The following is an 18,737-nucleotide window of genomic DNA, read 5'->3' as shown; positions in this document are numbered from 1 at the left end:
GAGGGTTTGGTTGTTGCAGTTGTGGTTGATCAATGTTTTCATTGTTATCCCCCATTTTTAACCTAATTGAATGTAAACAATTAAATTTAGTTAACAAATTTATACAATTAGGTATTTGATTTTAAAAAACCTAGTTTTCATGAAAAAAACCATATTTTCAATGAAAATCAAATAAACATTAACAAAAAATACAAAAAATGAATGAAAATGATTGAAAACTATAAAATTCTTACCTTTCAATCTATTTTTTAGCAATTTTTTGGCCAAAACACCGGATATCGGATTTTTATAAAATTGCGCAGCCCGTGAGTTAAAAATGACTCACGAGCTGTCACTGTCAAAATATATTTGTCTCAGAAAATCGGATATCCGATAAAATTGGATTTTATCGGATATCCGATTTTTATACTTAAATTATTTTAAAATAACATATATAATATAATAATATATTATATAATTATATAATACGTATTCTATTATATTATAAAATATAATTATATATTATATAATATGTATTATATTATATAATATAATTATATATTATATAAATATAATATTATATAATATTATATTATATAATACGTATTATATAATATAATATAATATAATATAATATAATATAATATAATATAATATAATATAATATAATATAATATAATATAATATAATATAATATAATATTATTATATTATATAATACGTATTTTATTATATTATAAAATCTAATTATATATAATATAATATATAATATAATATATTATTATATTATATAATACTTATTATATAATATATATTATATAATTATATTATATATTATTATATTATTATATTATATAATATATTATTACATTATATATTATATAATATAATAATATATTATATAATTATATAATATGTAATATATAATATATTTTTTAATTTAAAATTACAAATAAAAATCGGACATTCGATTTGCATAGGTAATTACCATGCCAAGGTGTACTGACACTCAGGCCAAGCAAAAAGTCAACACGGATTTTCGCATTTTTAGGTGAGTGAAGAAGGCTATTTTTTTCACATCGCCACTTTTTGGCCCCCCATGATCCTGCACTAACCCACTTGCACTCTATTCTCCAACACAACCACAACTTGATCAAGAGCGAGTAGTATGGCTAGACATAGGAGAAGAAGCAGAGGAAATTAATTTTGTTCAACAACTAATGATGTTAGTAAGGGAACCATTCATAGCACTTTAGGAGGATGATATAGTACTCTCTAACATCATACAGAATCATTATGGAGCAACTCAACAATCATTAGGTATACCAGTAAGTCCTCTGCATACTCTTCTTCTATCTGCAGGCTGTTTATATTCTCTTGCAGCCACGGACATGTTTCACACATTGCTACCACAAGAGATTCAAACCTCTTGTCTATCTGAAATATCTAATGTTGAGTTAGTAACTCAAATAGAGGTTGCTGTAGGAAGAAATCTAAATATCAATAGTCAATTAGCAGTAGATCAAAGATTGTCATTACAGAATTACTCAAAGCCCAACAACAAGCTTTCGCATGGTATTATCATGACATGAAAGGATTAAATCCTACATTGTGTACCCATAAGATTTATATCAAAGAAGATTGTAAACCAATTAGACAACCTCAGTGAAGGATCAATCCTGCTTTAAGGGAAATCATTAAATAGGAACTATAAAATTTGCTTCATGTAGGATTCATTTACCCTATTTTAGACAGTCAATGGGTTTCTCATCTAGTTATAGTTCCAAAGAAAGGAGGGAAATATAGAGTTTGTGTGGACTATAGGGAGCTCAACACTGCTACCAAAAAGGATCACTTCCCACTTCCATTCATAGATCAAGTGTTAGTTTCTCTAGCAGGTAAGCAATACTTTTCATTTTTGGATGAGTTTAGTTGTTATAATTAGATCAGAATAGCTCCAAAAGGTCAGGAAAAGACCATCTTTACCTGCCCTTGGGGCACATATTCCTATTCAGTCCTCCCTTTTGATTTATGTAATGCTCCTGCAACCTTTCAAAGGGTTGTCCTCGGTATATTTTCAGACATATCCCATGATTGTATGGAAATTTATATGGATGATTTTACTACTTATGTGACTACATTTAAGGAGGCATTACAAAATTTGACCAAAGTGTTGTAGTGGTGTGAAGATCACAATTTATCCCTAAACAATGAAAAATGTTTTATGATGATGCAAGAAGGAATAGTGTTGGGGCATCGAATTTCTCAATCAGGTATTCAAGTAGATCCAGCTAAAATTGAAGTAATATTTTCTCTTCCTGCCCCTGTCAAACAAAAATATGTAAGAAGTTTTATAGGCCATGTAGGGTACTATAGAAGATTTACCAAGGCCTTTAGTCAAATAGAAGGGCCATTGTATTCTCTATTGACAAAGGATTCTGAGTTTGAATGGACAGTTGCATGTGAAGAAGCATTTTCTGAACTAAAAGGAGCCTTAACCCAGGCCTCTGTGCTTAAAGGACTTGATTGGTCAATTCCTTTTCACATTCATACAGATGCATCCGATTTTGAAAAAGGAGCAGTTTTGGGGCAGAAGCAAGGAGTTTTGGAAAATGCAATTTATTATATCAGTAAAAATTTGCAAGAACCAGAACTGAATTATACTGTTACTGAAAAGGAAATGTTAGTTGTCATCTATGCCCTCAATAAGTTCAAACACTATATAATTGGATATCAAATCTTTGTGCATACTGATCATGCAACCATCAGGTACCTCATGAACAAAAGCTCCATTACAGGTAGATTGGCAAGATGACTGTTGTTAATGCAAGAATTTGATATTACTATCATAGATAAACTAGGGAAAGCAAATGTAGTGGCAAATTTTTTGTCTATAATTCAAACATCAGACAATGCTGAGGTCATTGATGATTATTTTCCAGATGAGCATTTATTTTCCATCACTTTGAATAGTCCATGGTATGCTGACATAGCTAACTACCTACCAACTAACAAGATACCCCCACATTTCTCACCCAAAGAAAAAAGATTGTTGGTAGAAAAGAGTTTCAACTTCTCATAGATAACAGATTGCTTATTTTATACAGGGCTAGATCAAGTTATGAGGCACTGTGTAAGGAAAGATGAGACATATGATATACTTCACGCCTGTCATGATGAGCCTTGTGGAGGTCACTTTGTAGCCAAAAGAACATCTCTCAAAATATTAATTACAGGGTATTATTGGCCAACCTTGCACAAGGATGTAGTCAAATACACCAGGAAATGTGACAAACGTCAAAGAATGGGAAGACCAACTCGATCTGATGAAATGCCTCTACACCCTCAGGTGGTTGTTACACCATTTGACAAATAGGGCTTAGAATTTATTGGGCCAATTGATCCATCATCAAATGGTCGATCCTACATTCTTGTTTGTATCGACTATGTTACTAAATGGGTAGAGGTCAAAGCCTTCAAGCATGCCAGAGATAATAAGGTAGCATAATTTTAATATGAAGAAATATTCACTCGGTATGGAGTTCCTAGAGAAATAGTAACAGATCAAGGGGCACAATTCACTTCAACTCTGATCACAACCCTGGTTAATGAATACAATGTCAGGCATAGGAAATCCACTCCTTATCATCCTCAGGCTAATGGACAAGCAAAGATCACTAACAGGGAGCTTGAATCAATATTGACCAAAATAATATAACTCAACAGAAAAGATTGGTCTAGCAGATTATTTGAAGTTGTATGGGCTTATAGAACCACCTGGAAAACTACAACAGGGTTTACACCATTTGAAATGGTATATGGGACAAAAGCAATGATGCCTATAGAATTTGAACATAAAACCTGAAGAACAACTATTTCCTTAGATATGACTCTTTCTGTAGCACAAGAAACAAGGCTCCTGTAGCTTAATGCCTTAGATGAGATAAGAAAGTCCGCTCTGCAGCATACCAAATCTATTCAAAACCAGCACATGAAGTGGCATGATGGCTATATCAAAGATAAATCATTCAAGCCAAGTGATTGGGCTCTTCTCTATGATTCAAGGTATAAAGATAATTTGGGAAAATTATAGATATGATGGTTAGGACCTTATGAGATAGTTGAAACATTCTCTAATGGTGCTGTCAGATTATCTACAATAGATCTTGTTAAGTTTAAATTGTTAGTCAATGGTCATCGATTGCGCTTATACTATAAACCTCTTAGTAAAGATGACTTTCTACGATAGTTTTCCACTACCAATCATGCCGAGATTCCTACAACAACTGGCGATGGCTTTGTCATCACCACTCCATCTTAAAATCTTTGCCACATGATCATAATAAATACTTCCACATCTAGAGGAAGTACTTTTCTGCATAATAAATATTCCATTCCGTATTCACTCATTTCTTTCCTTTCACTCCATCCATTTCCACCTCATTTTCCATGCATGACGGCTCAATGTCTTCAAGCTGCAGTCATTCTCGCGTGATGTTAGGTATGCTCGTGTGTATTTTTTTGTTGTTGCATGTATATAATTAAACCATATTAACTATAATTATGATATTTTGCATAGTGTCCTTTTTCGTTCCTCCGCATGTGTGGACACCTATCAAACCTTAGGTTTGGGGGGGGGGAGTACACTGATAATGACTCTAGCAGATAATTCTTATGTCCTCTCGGATTGCGTTTTATTTTTCAATTTTTTAGTTTGAGGTGATATCTTGTATTCTGCTTTTCTGTCTACTTATAGCTAGTTTTAGATTGCAGCTAGGTTCCGACCAAGTAAAGGTACATTGAGTATATTGTAGTGCAGAACTTAGTGCAGAAATTGGGCACATTTACGCCATTATAGAGTAGAAAGTGTTATCATTGCGATGGGTGGTCCACCTGTTCGTCATTAGCTGACAGTCCATGAAGTCCTTCTTCAGGACCAAGATTGTGAGCCAATATTCCGTAATAGTGGATGGGTGGATTATTTTTTGAAGCTGAAAGAGTTTAATGAGGAAATTGCAAGGGAATTTACCTGCACACTTTCAAATGGAGAAGCTCAGGTAAAAGGTTTGAGAGTGGTGGCTACAGAGGAATGGATTGCAGAGGTAACTGGGTTACCAATAGATGGGGAGAAGTACTCAGAATCCAAGGACGCACATAGTGCAAGAGAAAAATTTACACGTTTGAGAGACCCCCCATTAGTAGTAGATAGACAAGGAACTAGGCAAGAATCTTTTCCGCCTGAATGGAAAGCAGTAGCATTGTATGTTTTAAAGTATTTAACTTACGAAGGAAGGTTCTCGTGTCTGCATTCCCATCACTTCAAGCTTCTAAGTCATCTACGCCACGAAAGAAGGATGAGTGTTCCAAGCGTATTGTACAACCTTCTTTCCATAAGTGCAACAAAGACCCAGAAAGGTAGGCCTCACTCTGTTTCTCATCATTGCCTGATTAAGCTATTAGTTGAAAGATCTTTGAGAGATGTCTCTCCAATGCTTTGGAATGAATTTGTTGAAATTAGAGTGTTTAGGGTAGAGAACATGGTTATAGAGGAGCCACTTCCATCTCAAGAACATGAAAATTTGGAAAACCTTGAAAAATTTGGTTCCCCTCTTGAACCCTCATCCTCCAGGATATCATTAGAACAAAATATTCCTGCAGTAGAGGAACCCTTACAAGAAGAAGCTACAACATGGGTTCCTTCTCAAAGTCTAAGAAAAACTAGGGCTACCACATGAAAGGAAAAGGGCAAAGAAAAATAGGTTGACATAGAACATAAGGAAGAGAAAGGTAAAAGTGAGAATTTACCCTCTCCTGCGGCCAAGAAAAGGAAAGTTGTAAAACTAGTTTCTCCAATAAACATTGAAGTGGTTGAGGAGTTGGCTACAAGAAGTATTCCTGCAGCCAAAAAAGGGAAATCTTAGAGAAGCAGTGGTAGGCTCCGTAAAAATCTTAAAAACCAAGACCAATCAACGAAGCCAAATGTTACCATCCTGATTGACTCCCTAGAACAAGAACAACACAGTCCACTTCACAATGATATCCCTCCTTCTCCACCTAATGAACCCCAAAGGGAACAATAAAAATGAGGAATAACTCCAAAATATGGAGGAAGAACAGGAATTGCAACTGCAAGAAGGGGGGGAACTCCAAAATATTGAGAAGCCCCAGAAAGAAGTAGGTTTTGAAAGGTTGGACAACTTACCATTTGTTGTAGAACAGGTTATTGAAGTAGGGAGAAAAGTTGAAAAGAAGAAACCTAGGGCACCTATTCATAGGCCACCTACTTCCCTTACTAGTCATGCGATGGGACTTGCTCTCTATGAGGATTGGGAATTAAAAAAGGTAAAAATGCAGATGATAATCGACTAGCAGAAGAAAATTATTGAACAAAAGGATGAGGAAATTGCTCAGCTTAAAGCTAAGGTGGAAATAGTAGCCACCATGGTACCACAACTAATGCAATGTCGAGCTCCTCATGTTTATTCTTTGTATTTAAGAGAACAACACATTAGTTTCCGGATGATGAGAATTGTTAGGGATTTAAGTCCCTCATTGCAGACACCAGAGGAATTCTACAGTGCTTATCAGACATTTCCTACAACAATTAAAAATCTACTTTGTGAACTTTATGTACATAACTATGATGTTCCTAATGATGTCGATTGGAACCCTCTCCTCTACATTGGAGATATCCAATTGAGAGCTCTTATGTCATGGATGTAGAACGAAATATCAAGGGGAGAGCATTTTCAGGTGCATAACAAGGAAGAACTTGAGATTTCACTGCCCTTAAGGGATGAATCAAGGGAACCTAGGTGACTTTATTTTGATTCGCAAAAGATTGTATATGAGCCAGATTATGCAAAGGATATCCTACCCTTAAGGGAAGAAGTGTATAAGGAATACAAACAAATGGCTCCAAGGGAAGGACAAGTAGCGATAAGATATATAGTCCAACGCTGGAATAGCCTACTAGATGAGTGAAGGAAATCTAAGCCACACTCTGTGCAAAAATACCATGCATCCTTAAATAGAGCACCCAAGTATATGAATTTAGGAAGAATAAAGGGATGGCATTGGCTGCCTCTCAATTTTCAGCCTCCAATCCTCCTATGGCCACTGATGGGATGCAGGGACAATGACCCACAATACAGTGAAGCAACAAAACGTACCAGGTGGAAGAGATTGGAGAAAATGAAAGGATTCTACTGGAGCTTATCTGCAGGTGGTTCTGGACAGGTTACTCTAGGCAATTTTTGAATCAATGCCAGAATCCAAAATTTTCCTGTTGCTGGAGGATCAACAAGAAGTTAGGTTAGGGGGAGATGATGAGCCTAAATAATGGCTCTATTTTGATATATTTTTGATATAATACTCCTACCTAGGTCTTGTGATTAGATGACATTTGGATTATAGTATTCTTCTAATTTGATACCTTTTAAGTGTTTTTGAAACTGGTTTGAGTTATACCTAAGGATGTCATATAATGGTTTTAAATGGTTTATCTATGCAAATATCTAAAATCAATTTTAAATATGGTTTACATTATATCATGTTAGCATTAGTATATACACATGTTTGTTGTGCACATTAATATCATGATGCAGGGTCAACAAAGGTGAAGTAAAGACTAAATGACGGTTTAAAGGAGCATCAAGTATATAACCGCAATGCAGACCTAGTTAGAGAAATGCAGTAATGATCGAAACTACTTGACTGGTTCTTTGACAGACTGATTTATGAAAACATTTATAACTATTCTTAGTGGAGCTTAGATCCAGGAAGCAAGTCATGCTATATTTTCTTAGTTGTAGGACATATGTTGTTCTGTTTTCCTGCACTGACTTCTTCTTCTTCTCTTGTTAATAAATCCTGTTCACCTATTCCATAGGAATGTGGTCGATCAGTTAGAAGTTTGTTATAAGTTTTATTATAAATAAAGGGATCTCTCTCCTCTCGGGGATAGTAGAGAATGACCATAATATTTGTAATACGCAATCTTCTGGCATTTTATGTATTTTTCATAGTCAAGATGAAATAAAGAGATCAATATGATTTTGAATGCTTAAACAATTGTAATATGAATTTCTGGAGATACTCACTCAAGGGAGCCCACTTGGTGAGTAATCATTTGTATGTTCCAATTAATTTTCATACTTCTATAATAGTTGTTTCTGCAATTGTCTATTCCTACAGCCATTGGAAACAGTTCCTATGTCTGTTCCTGTAGCCACATCGGTAGAGTAGTTCTTGTTGCTTGCTAGAACTTTATCACTTAACAATAGTTGTTTAAAGTAATTTCCAGTTGTAAGATTAAGTATTAGTTCATTGAGATTCTGCGTGTTTGCTTTAGAAGAATTTTCTTTCTTGCAGTAATATAGAATGATTGCGATATGAACTTGGTGCACATACAGTGCTGGCCCATTTCAAGTTTACATCCCTGGTTGATAAATAAATGAGCCTTTGCCACAAGAAAGTTAGCTATTCAAGGATATTTAATCTTTGAATTGTGTTTTATTACCTAGTTGCCATTCCAGGTATGAGGACCAACACCTACTAAAAAGATATTTCTACCATGTGGGTATTGAAATAAGTTACATATTTGAAAATTAGACTCCAAACACTACATTTTCTATTACTGAAGTTTTTTCAGATTCAATCTCTAAGCGCCTCAAATTTTAACATCAATCGACATAAATTTTGAAAAATAGGGAAAACACTTTCCACTTTTTTTCCAAAAGTGGGACTCAACTTCTTGCAGCCACCCCTAACTCAACAAAAACTTGAACTCTTATTTTAAGTAAATCATACATGTAGACAAATAGTTACTCATATATGGGTATATTGATAATTTGGAGGCATTATGATTTTGATTTTGCATTGCATGCTTGGCTTCTTTAAGATAGCAAAATGATAACTATGACAGACTCTGAAATTTTATAGCTGTCTAGGTAAGACATTTTGGACTCAATTATAAAATTTGAAAACAACAATATATGCTTCAGGTCTTCTTTTTCCACCCCTCAATGTATGAAGGAAGATGCAATAGGTTTTGATTCCTAGGTTCTCTCTGCTTTCTAGAATTGAGGTCTCCCGGAATAGAGGACCTACAATAAATCCGATTTTCCAGCATGTTTTAAATTCCTCTAACTATTAAGTCTTGTCTAATTGTTGATTATTATAGATTTTATATCTAGGGCATACTGCCCACATATCTTACTTTTGAATTCTGTTTCATGAGTATATTTTTGACTAACCACTTGCAGAGATGATTGTAGTAGAATTGTTTGAGTGGATTATATTGCAGGACTCTAGTGGGAAGGGAGGTTGTTAACTGGGAAAGTAAACATATCAACTATCAAGTCCAAAGTAGGAAAATGTTTCATATTACGAGATTGTAAAGTTCAGCCTAACCTCTATGAAAGGCTAGTCATAATGTGATGTAATGTTATGTAAAATAATGTAATATAATAACTCACTAGATTGTTGGTGTTGGAAATAAGCCACACCCATATTGACGATGGACTGGTCCAAAAGGGGCCAATAGCTCAGTGGTAGAGCACTCCAGCAGCGTATGGAAGGTCCTAGGTTCGAGTCCTAGCTGGTCCATGTCTCAACATGGTATCAGAGCCAGGTTCAGGCTAGGAGCCCCAAGCACATGGGAGGTGTGGCTTAAGGGGGGGTGTTGGTGTTGGAAATAAGCCACACCTGGACCGATGATGGACTGGTCCAAGAGGGGCCAGTAGCTCAGTGGTAGAGCACTCCAGCAACTTATGGAAGGTCCTAGGTTCGAGTTCTAGTTGGTCCATCTCTCAACATGGACATGTAAGAAGGGAGCTAAATGCTCGTCTCAGATATCCTGCTAAGTCTAGGGTGGGGAAACCTTGTAATCTAGATTGATTTAGGATTTGGTTATATGCTGGACTTAACAGTCTCGGGCAAGACCGAAGGTTTTTTGACTCTATTCTTTCCTACTGGTGCCCGCATTGAAAGGAGTATGTAAAATTTTATTATATATCAAAAAAATTACGAGCTTTGGCCTTTTACCGATAAAAAAAAAGAAAAGTGTTTGAAATATTATTTTGGAGATATGTATTTTGGATTTGTTATATTTGGGTGGTAATGACATTGAGAACATTTTCAAGTTTATTAATTGAGTTAAGATATTTCAAAATCATTGTTAACATTCATATTTATTTAAAATATTTGACTTAAAAAATGAATTGTATAGTTTTATAAGAATTTAGATAATGTCTAATTTGTTTAATAATCATTGAAATTAAGTTTAATAATAGGTTGGGGATGTAAGCATATGTTTATTGGATAGAAAATTAAAAAGGTATCAATTATAGAATGAATAAGTGATGTATTCCAAAATGGTCTCTGATTAATAGGGGCCAAAAGGATTCATCATTAATAATGAGAACATGAAAATGATTTGCCCAAAGACAATAGGGTTCTTTGGTAATGATTACTCAGGCATGTCAAATAATAAGCCTTAAATTTTTTTTAGCACATGCCCTCATCTTGTGTTTGTAAAGCATTGGGTGCTAAGAGCTCTTCTTGCCTAAACTATTATCTAATAAGTTCTATTATCTTTTCAATAGGTTTGTCTATTGGAAATAGTAGGAGGGAGATGCAATGCCAACACTGTGATATAGCAATAAATTCAAACAAAGAGAAAAGGAGAAGCACACATATTAATGTGCTAAGTTAGTAGGAATTTTATCTCCTACTGAAAGAAGAAAATCACCAGCTCTAGTCTCCAAATTTGAGTTATGAGGATATGGGAATTAGCCAAGGATATATATATTACTCTATGTGGGCATCTAAGGGGTAATGACTTGGTAATCCCTAAGTAAAGATAATGTGTTTGATATTGCTCGTTCCTTAAGTTGTGCCTTAATGCTCTTTGATGGCAACATCAACACATATAATACATGAGAATATAGAGGGGGTGTTTGATCAAGAAAAGACCCTCTTCAACTACTATTTGGAGCACTTTCATCACATCAATGAGGGGCAAGGTAGAATACATTATGGGATACAATAAATTGTAAAGGCAATAAATATGAACCTCTCTCTTGCTACTTGAGTGGATGATTTGATTGGTTATGAGGAATTAAAGGAAAAGTTGGCTAAAATATTTCCTCCATCCAAATTTGTGAAATTTGACATATGTACAGGGGCTCAAGGCTTACATAATTTCCCTTACCTCTCATTTTAGTATTGACACCTTAAAAGAGTAAATTCAACTTTGGCAATGTGATTTGTCCTTTTATCCAAATATGAAAAGTGTTTGATTTTGTCCATTTTTTTAAACAATCAATCTAGTTTTGAAGTCAAGTCACACAAGTGGTACACATTATAGCAGTCTTCTAGTTCAATTATGATGATTTTTTATCCCTTTTAATTAACCCTTGATGGGAAAGTAGAATAATATTAATCATAGCAAGGTGGTAGTTTTTTAAAAATATACAAACATTAACTCTATATTCACTGAATGAATTCTTATGTTTTTCTCTAAAGGAATGAGCACTTTCATTTTAGGCTTTGGTTAATAGCATGTAAGTAAATCATCTGAACAATATTGCAATCAACTTCTCAATCATGATTTTTGCTAAGGATGATAAAATTCCAATTGATAAGTATAGCTAGATTTATCCGATGAACTCATTATTACTAAAAATTGAGCTTTCACACTCATTTTTGTAGCCCTTGGTGCCTACCATAGGTTCAATAGCAAAAAAATATTGAAATTACTAGAAATATATATTTTTATTTCTAATGCTAAAATTTGCATACCCACACTATTTTCAATTTAATTTTGTGTCCACTAAGGAAATGCCTTGATACATGGATAAATTGACAAATAACACAATCTTTTAAAATTGGACTTATTCTCTTAGCATTTAAACCTCTTTTTGCACTTTTGTGTCTATATATACTCTTAGTTACATTGAAGACAATGTGATATTTCCCTATGTATTATCTATTACATAATATTATTACTTGTATGAATATCTTAATCACTATAAAGAGGCTATTTCCTTTCCTATATCAAAATATGTGCTCATGTTGAACCATTGGGAGCATATGCCACTCAAGTGTCTTACTCACATACACTAATGTTCATAACCCCAAAAGGACATCCAACCACTCAATTTCCCATGTTGGGTTCAACCTCAGTCCTTGACATTATCTCCAACCCATGACATTACCAGGCAAGCTACCATTCAATACATTTGTGTTCTTGTTACATGATGCATTTCTTGCAAATATTACTTTACATAGTTTACATGTTTACCCTTCATATTTTATTATTTTTCTCCTCTAATGTTTTGTATCCTATGGATACAATCAATCCTATGGAACAATTCTTGTTGCTAACATTCTCACACCAAGTTTTGTAAATAGTTGTAGATGCCTACAAAGAGTCATTTAGAAGCATGTGACATACCATGCACCATATACACCCTAGAAACCCATCAACTACCAAGAAAGGAAGATCATTCCCACTTTTCCTATAGGTATAATTTCTACTTACCCTCTTATGATTGTTGAGAATGAGATAATGTTGTAGTTGTTCATACATGCACTACAAAAAGGTACTCATGGTATAATTTTCCTTTATTTTGTAGCTTCACATGGAGAGTACATGGCAAAGGACAAATATACATGACATCATGCAAGATCCATTAATTTATATGGACTTCCATTTATATCATTTTTGTTTGAATATTTACTTTGCATGCATTTGTTTTTGAATGCTACATAAATTGAAATGTATGATCATTTTGGGGCATCTCAAAGTGGAGGCAAAATATAATGATTAGATATCCACACCCTTTTTCATTTTTTATTTAGTTTTGTGCTTATTTGGATGATATTTACTTGATATATTTACATATCAAAAAATTGCAAAGTTTTGTACAAAGTGTATCCCTCACCCATAACATTTACTTGTATGCTTATACACATTCCTATGCACCTATCTCCACCTTATCAACATAGATATTTTTTTTTAATATATTCATCTTATCCTTGTACATTAATTACACCCATACATATAAATATTTACATATACAAATTATCAATTTTGGTTTGGCCCCTTTTCATGTTATTGGTTATTTTAGTAGTTGCAAAGTTTTTTGTGTGGCCATAAACTTGACCATCTCGATTTTAAATGCTGGTCAATTCCTACCCATTCACGTTCCACCAATGAGCTACTAAACACATTTTTTCTTGATTGGATGTTATGAATTAGTATTTAAAGGCATTCAATTACATCTCATTCTCTCTCCTATGAGAATTTCAAGGCATGTCATTCACATTTATGGAATGATTTACACTTTAGTTAGTGCACTATTTAATGAAGATATATCTACAACATTCTAGAAGCATATACATGACTAAAGAGTGTTGTCTTCAACTGGTTTAACACAATATCATGAGATAAACTAGTAGAATGCATCTCCTTGTGACACAACTAAAACTCTTCCAACGTATTTCTAAATATTGTCAACTCCAAATAGCAAAAAAGGTAGGAGAAGTAATTTAGGCAAACCAAACTAAATAGAAAACACACTTGAGTACATTGTTGGCTTATTTCTAAAAGTACAAGAAATTTTCAACTCATAAATTTAACCCAAATCTATGGATCATTTGTAATGAAGATGGAATATTCTATTTATAAGATAAATTACAAATTATCATAATCAAATTCTAAACCTAAGACATCATGAATTTTAATATGTCTATACAAATCATTTTTTTTTAATTCTAAAATTAAATATATTTATTATTAATATTTATTTTAATTACTCTAACATTTAATTTTAAAATTTATTTACTCTCGAATATTACTATTAAATTAGTCTAAATAATTTATTTTACATTACTATATTAAATATAATTTTAAATAATAAAATATAGAAACAACACCATGACCCAATTATATGATTCTAGATAAATAAAAAATAAAAAGAAATAAAAAAAAAAGAATTTGTCACCTTGAACTTATGTAAAATTGTTTAAAATGTATTATATTAATAGATGCTATTATATATTAATAATTTTTAATATATATCTCATTTAAGTTATAAGTAAATTTATCCTAATATAAAATTTAGGGCACACTTTTTCAAATTCCTTGTATGGGTTAAGGTAAATGACAAGAAAATGTACAATAAATACAAAATAAAAAAAATAAAAAAATAAAATTATAACATTATATTCAATTTTGATATGATGGTAAAACAATGTTTCGTTACCCATAGCCTAAAAAAAAATTAAACATTTCAACTATGGTTTACTTTAACTAATCATTCCAAATTTAAAAAAATTGGCCCATTTTAAAGTGCTAATATCAAGAAATATTTGAATTTCAGTTGACCCCTCCAAAATTTTTTTTTAAAAAAAATAAAAAAAATATTAATAATAAAATAAATAAATAAATCGTCGTCGTCTAATACCTTAAACCTCGAGCTTTAAAATTGATTCATCCTTTGAAAAATTACCCAACGCTACATTTCAATCCACATATAAATACATGTGAATTGAGGCTCAATTCATTTGTTGTCTCTGTGCGCACTTGTTCTTCAGCATGGATATTGAGAGAGAGTTGCAGGAGCTTCAAGATAGGTTAGACCAAGACAGGGAGAACATTCCTCCTCTCGCTACAGGACCGCCATTAATTCTTCGTTTTCACCGGAGGCAAAGGCACAGACCCCCTCTTCAAGGCCTCACCAACCTATTGCTTTCTAATAGAAATTCTGATACCACCCACATTGTAAGCCATTTTCTTTTTGTGTTTTTTGATCTCAGCTTGTTTCCATTCTATCAATATTAACTGTCAAACATGCATTGATTTCACAGTCTATCATCATAGTAACATTTTGTTTTTGGATTTGATTATGTATGTTTTTTGTTGTCAATGTTTTGAATCGAATTCTGTGATTAATTTTCTTTTCTATCTATCTATCCTGATGTTGATGATGGATCATAAAACCTGATCCAAAACATTGACAACAAAAAAACGTACATCATCATATCCAAAAACAAAATTTATTAATATTAACTGTGTCAAAAGTTTGAGCTGATAAATCTTTCTGTCTGTTTGTTTTTCAGCCCAGAATTAGAGAGATTAGGGCAGTGGTGGTGGAGGGAAGATCTATAGCTGGAAATAAGAAGAGGAAGGCAATGTCAGATGACGAGTTTTTAAGGAATCCCAAGAGGCCAAAGCTCACTAAGATCTTCTTCAGATGATATGAACTTTAAGTTCATACATCCTCAAGTAGAATCCACACAGAGAGAATTGCGATTGCAGAGGATTGTGTAGAAACTATGAAAATTTATGAAAGGTGGGCAAGGTTATTAGATTTTTTTTCTCTCAACCCAGTCGTTTTGAATCAGGGATGAATTATTTATGGCCCAAAATGGATTTGGGTTTGATAGTTGTTAACTTGCAACCAAATATATTGCACTGTTATAAACATGAAGAGATCACTGTATAGTGTGAGAGACATTTTTTCCCTGTCCCGGTTGTACACTTAAACATCATTTTACCCACAGGGAATTGAGGAATTCTAACAAAGCAGGTCTTATGGTTTATCAAGTTCTAAAAGATTGTTTTTGTATTGTTCAAAGTTTTGAATAAATTTGCTTCATTGTTTTATTGGGATTGTATAAGCTAGATTGTGGTGGAATGTTTGCTTAATCCTTAATATAAGAAAAATAAACTTTCATTAATACTAATTAAGTAAATGCAATTAAATTAAGTGAGATTAATTGATGATAAATAGTTGAGATTTATAATAAGATATTTGTATTTGTTATTTTACGATTTTAAGAAAGTCTTTAAAATGGTGATATCTAATTTTATGATTGAAGAATGTGTAGCAATATTGAAGATTTTGGTATCAAATTGAAATGTGTTTCGGAAATGGAATGTGTTTATGATATGAGCAACATCTAGAAAGATATGACATAAAAAAGTATATATGAATTGAGATAGCTTCAAGGAAGTAAGGTTTCCTCCATCAAGGAAAAAATATTGTGATGTATCCCTTAAAGACCAAAAACACATACGTAGATATATTGGTCTCTAGAACAACATATGCCCCCAACATGACTTCTAAGAGAACAAGCACAAAATGGTGCAGTTAAGGTGATAAATCCCTGGTAGGTAGGGATAAGAAAATATGTGGAGGAAGACATGATGCTCCCAATGTATAAGAAACATATGGTAAAACATGTCATGGGAGATGAAATCCCAATATAAGGATGAAACCATGAAGGTGCAAAGTGTAAAGAGGAAATATGCAAATACCCACAATGTAATAATGTAACCATGAAGATACAACAGATAGAAAGGGAAAGCATGAAGCCTCCCCATGTAGAATTGTAATTTTTAAAGATATGCCAATAGGAGCATGTAAGGTGGTGAAAGACATGTTGCCCTAAGTATAAGGATATTTTAGTGAAATCCTAAGATTTAAGGGGATAAGAATCTTTTCCCTTTGTGTAACGATGTGCCAAAGTAAGCTTGATGTGAAATAGGGGAAGGCATGAGATTCTCCCCCAAAGTAAGATGAATCTAGGAATACGATATGACAATTGATGTAAGAACACTATGTAAGCTATAGAAGCAATAACATAACAAACTAAGATCAACAAGTGAATCTAAAAAGTATAAAGTACCAAAGGTATAATCAAAGTGATCATTCCAATAAGCATGATATGCCAATGTAAGATCAATGTATAGGCTCTAATAAGTATGGTGTACTAGTCTAGGATAAATATGCAAGCTCCAAGAAGCATGATAAAACAAGAGACACAAAGCGTCAAGTTCCTGCCTATAGTTTCATTAGTTTAGAGTTGATAAAAGTAGACTAGATGAAGATAGGAGAGAAATAGATTAAACAAACAAATAAAATATAATTATCTAATAATTGAGCTAGGATAGATAATTGAAATTGAAGTATGTATTATACTTAAATTAAGGGATAGGTATACATAGTTTTAAAATCAATGATGGATAGATGATATAGGTGTTGAATTGTTGAAAGATTAGTTAGCTTAGTTTGATGAATTTTTCAAACTCTAAATTGATAAAGAGAATGATGTAGATGGATCTCAAGCTCTATGAGGTTGATCTCAATTATCATGAACTTCATGTACGGTACAAAATTGATGTATGCTGTTTGGGAATGGACTCATAGAATGTAATCATGAAAATTATCTCACCATTGTCTTATAGATATATGCATATGTTAAGGTGGCATCTACATACATTGATTTGTTAAGTGAACAAGTTCTCCTAGGTAAAACCCTTTAGTGAATTAAATTAATGACAATGAGAAATACTAAAGACAATAGTTGCAACCATGTAGATGTCTTATGCGATGATTCTAAATGATGAGATGAGATTAATTAAAAGCTTCAAGATTTTAATTTATTGAAAGTGTGGTATCATTTCCGAGGATTAATCAATTTTGAATGTTTGCTAGCCCAATGTCATTAATGAAGAGATAAATATTTTAATTTACATAAGGGTTAGTGCAGGATCATGGGGGGCCAAAAAGTGGCGATGTGAAAAAATAGCCTTCTCCACTCGCCTAAAAATGCGAAAATCCATGTTGACTTTTTGCTTGGCCTCGGTGTCAGTACACCTTGGCATGGTAATTACCTATGCAAATCGGATAAATCGGATACTTGATTTTTATTTGTAATTTTAAATTAAAAATAATATTATATAATATAAAATGTAATATTATATATTACATATTATATAATATAAAATATATTATTATATTATATAATATATATAATGTAATAATATATTATATAATATATATAATGTAATAATATATTATATAATTATATAATATAATAATATATTATATAATAATAATATATTATATAATTTTAAATTAAAAATAATATTATATAATATACAATGTAATATTATATATTACTTATTATATAATATAAAATTTATTATTATATTATATAATATATATAATGTAATAATATATCATATAATAATAATAATATATCATATAATAATAATAATATATTATATAATTATATAATATATTATTATATTATATAATTATATATTATATATTATATAATTATATATTATATATTATATAATTATATATTATATATTATATAATTATATAATATATTATTATTATATAATTATATTATATTATTATATTATATATAATATAATATAATATAATATAATATAATATAATATAATATAATATAATATAATGTAATGTAATATAATATAATATAATATAATATAATATAATATAATATAATATAATAATATATTATATAATACGTATTATATAATAATATATTATATTATAATAATATATTATATTATAATATAATATTATATTATATAATACGTATTATATAATATATTATTATATTATAATATAATATTATATAATATATATAATATAATATATTATTATATTATATAATTATATAATATATTATTATATTATATAATATATTTAATATATTATATAATATAATAATATAATAATATATTATATAATTATATAATATAATAATATATTATATTATATATATTATATAATTATATAATATATATTATATAATTATATAATATATTATATTATTATAATATATAATATAATAATATATTATTATTATATAATATATTATATAATTATATAATATATTATTATATTATATAATTATATAATATAA

General features: G+C 31.4%; 1 protein-coding gene across 1 annotated transcript; it reads left to right on the top strand.

Moving 5' to 3' along the window:
- Nucleotides 1-14,555: 14,555 nt before the first annotated feature.
- Nucleotides 14,556-15,568, top strand: LOC131036136 (uncharacterized). Its single transcript, XM_057967951.1, has 2 exons — nucleotides 14,556-14,769; nucleotides 15,108-15,568. Exons 1-2 carry the CDS (start codon nucleotides 14,584-14,586, stop codon nucleotides 15,243-15,245), a joined length of 324 nt encoding a protein of 107 aa, XP_057823934.1. The 5' UTR covers nucleotides 14,556-14,583; the 3' UTR covers nucleotides 15,246-15,568.
- Nucleotides 15,569-18,737: the final 3,169 nt, after the last annotated feature.

This window comes from Cryptomeria japonica, chromosome 10, assembly GCF_030272615.1.
Source record: "Cryptomeria japonica chromosome 10, Sugi_1.0, whole genome shotgun sequence".
Lineage (NCBI taxonomy): Eukaryota > Viridiplantae > Streptophyta > Pinopsida > Cupressales > Cupressaceae > Cryptomeria > Cryptomeria japonica.
The sequence above is the reverse complement of the archived record's forward strand: the minus strand, read 5'-3'. Positions and strand labels throughout refer to the sequence as shown.

Coding starts and splice junctions, on each gene's coding strand:
- LOC131036136 (XM_057967951.1), top strand. CDS start 14,584: ATGGATATTGAGAGAGAGTTGCAGGAGCTTCAAGATAGGTTAGACCAA. Junction 14,770..15,107: donor ATTCTGATACCACCCACATT/GTAAGCCATTTT, acceptor TTTGTTTTTCAG/CCCAGAATTAGAGAGATTAG.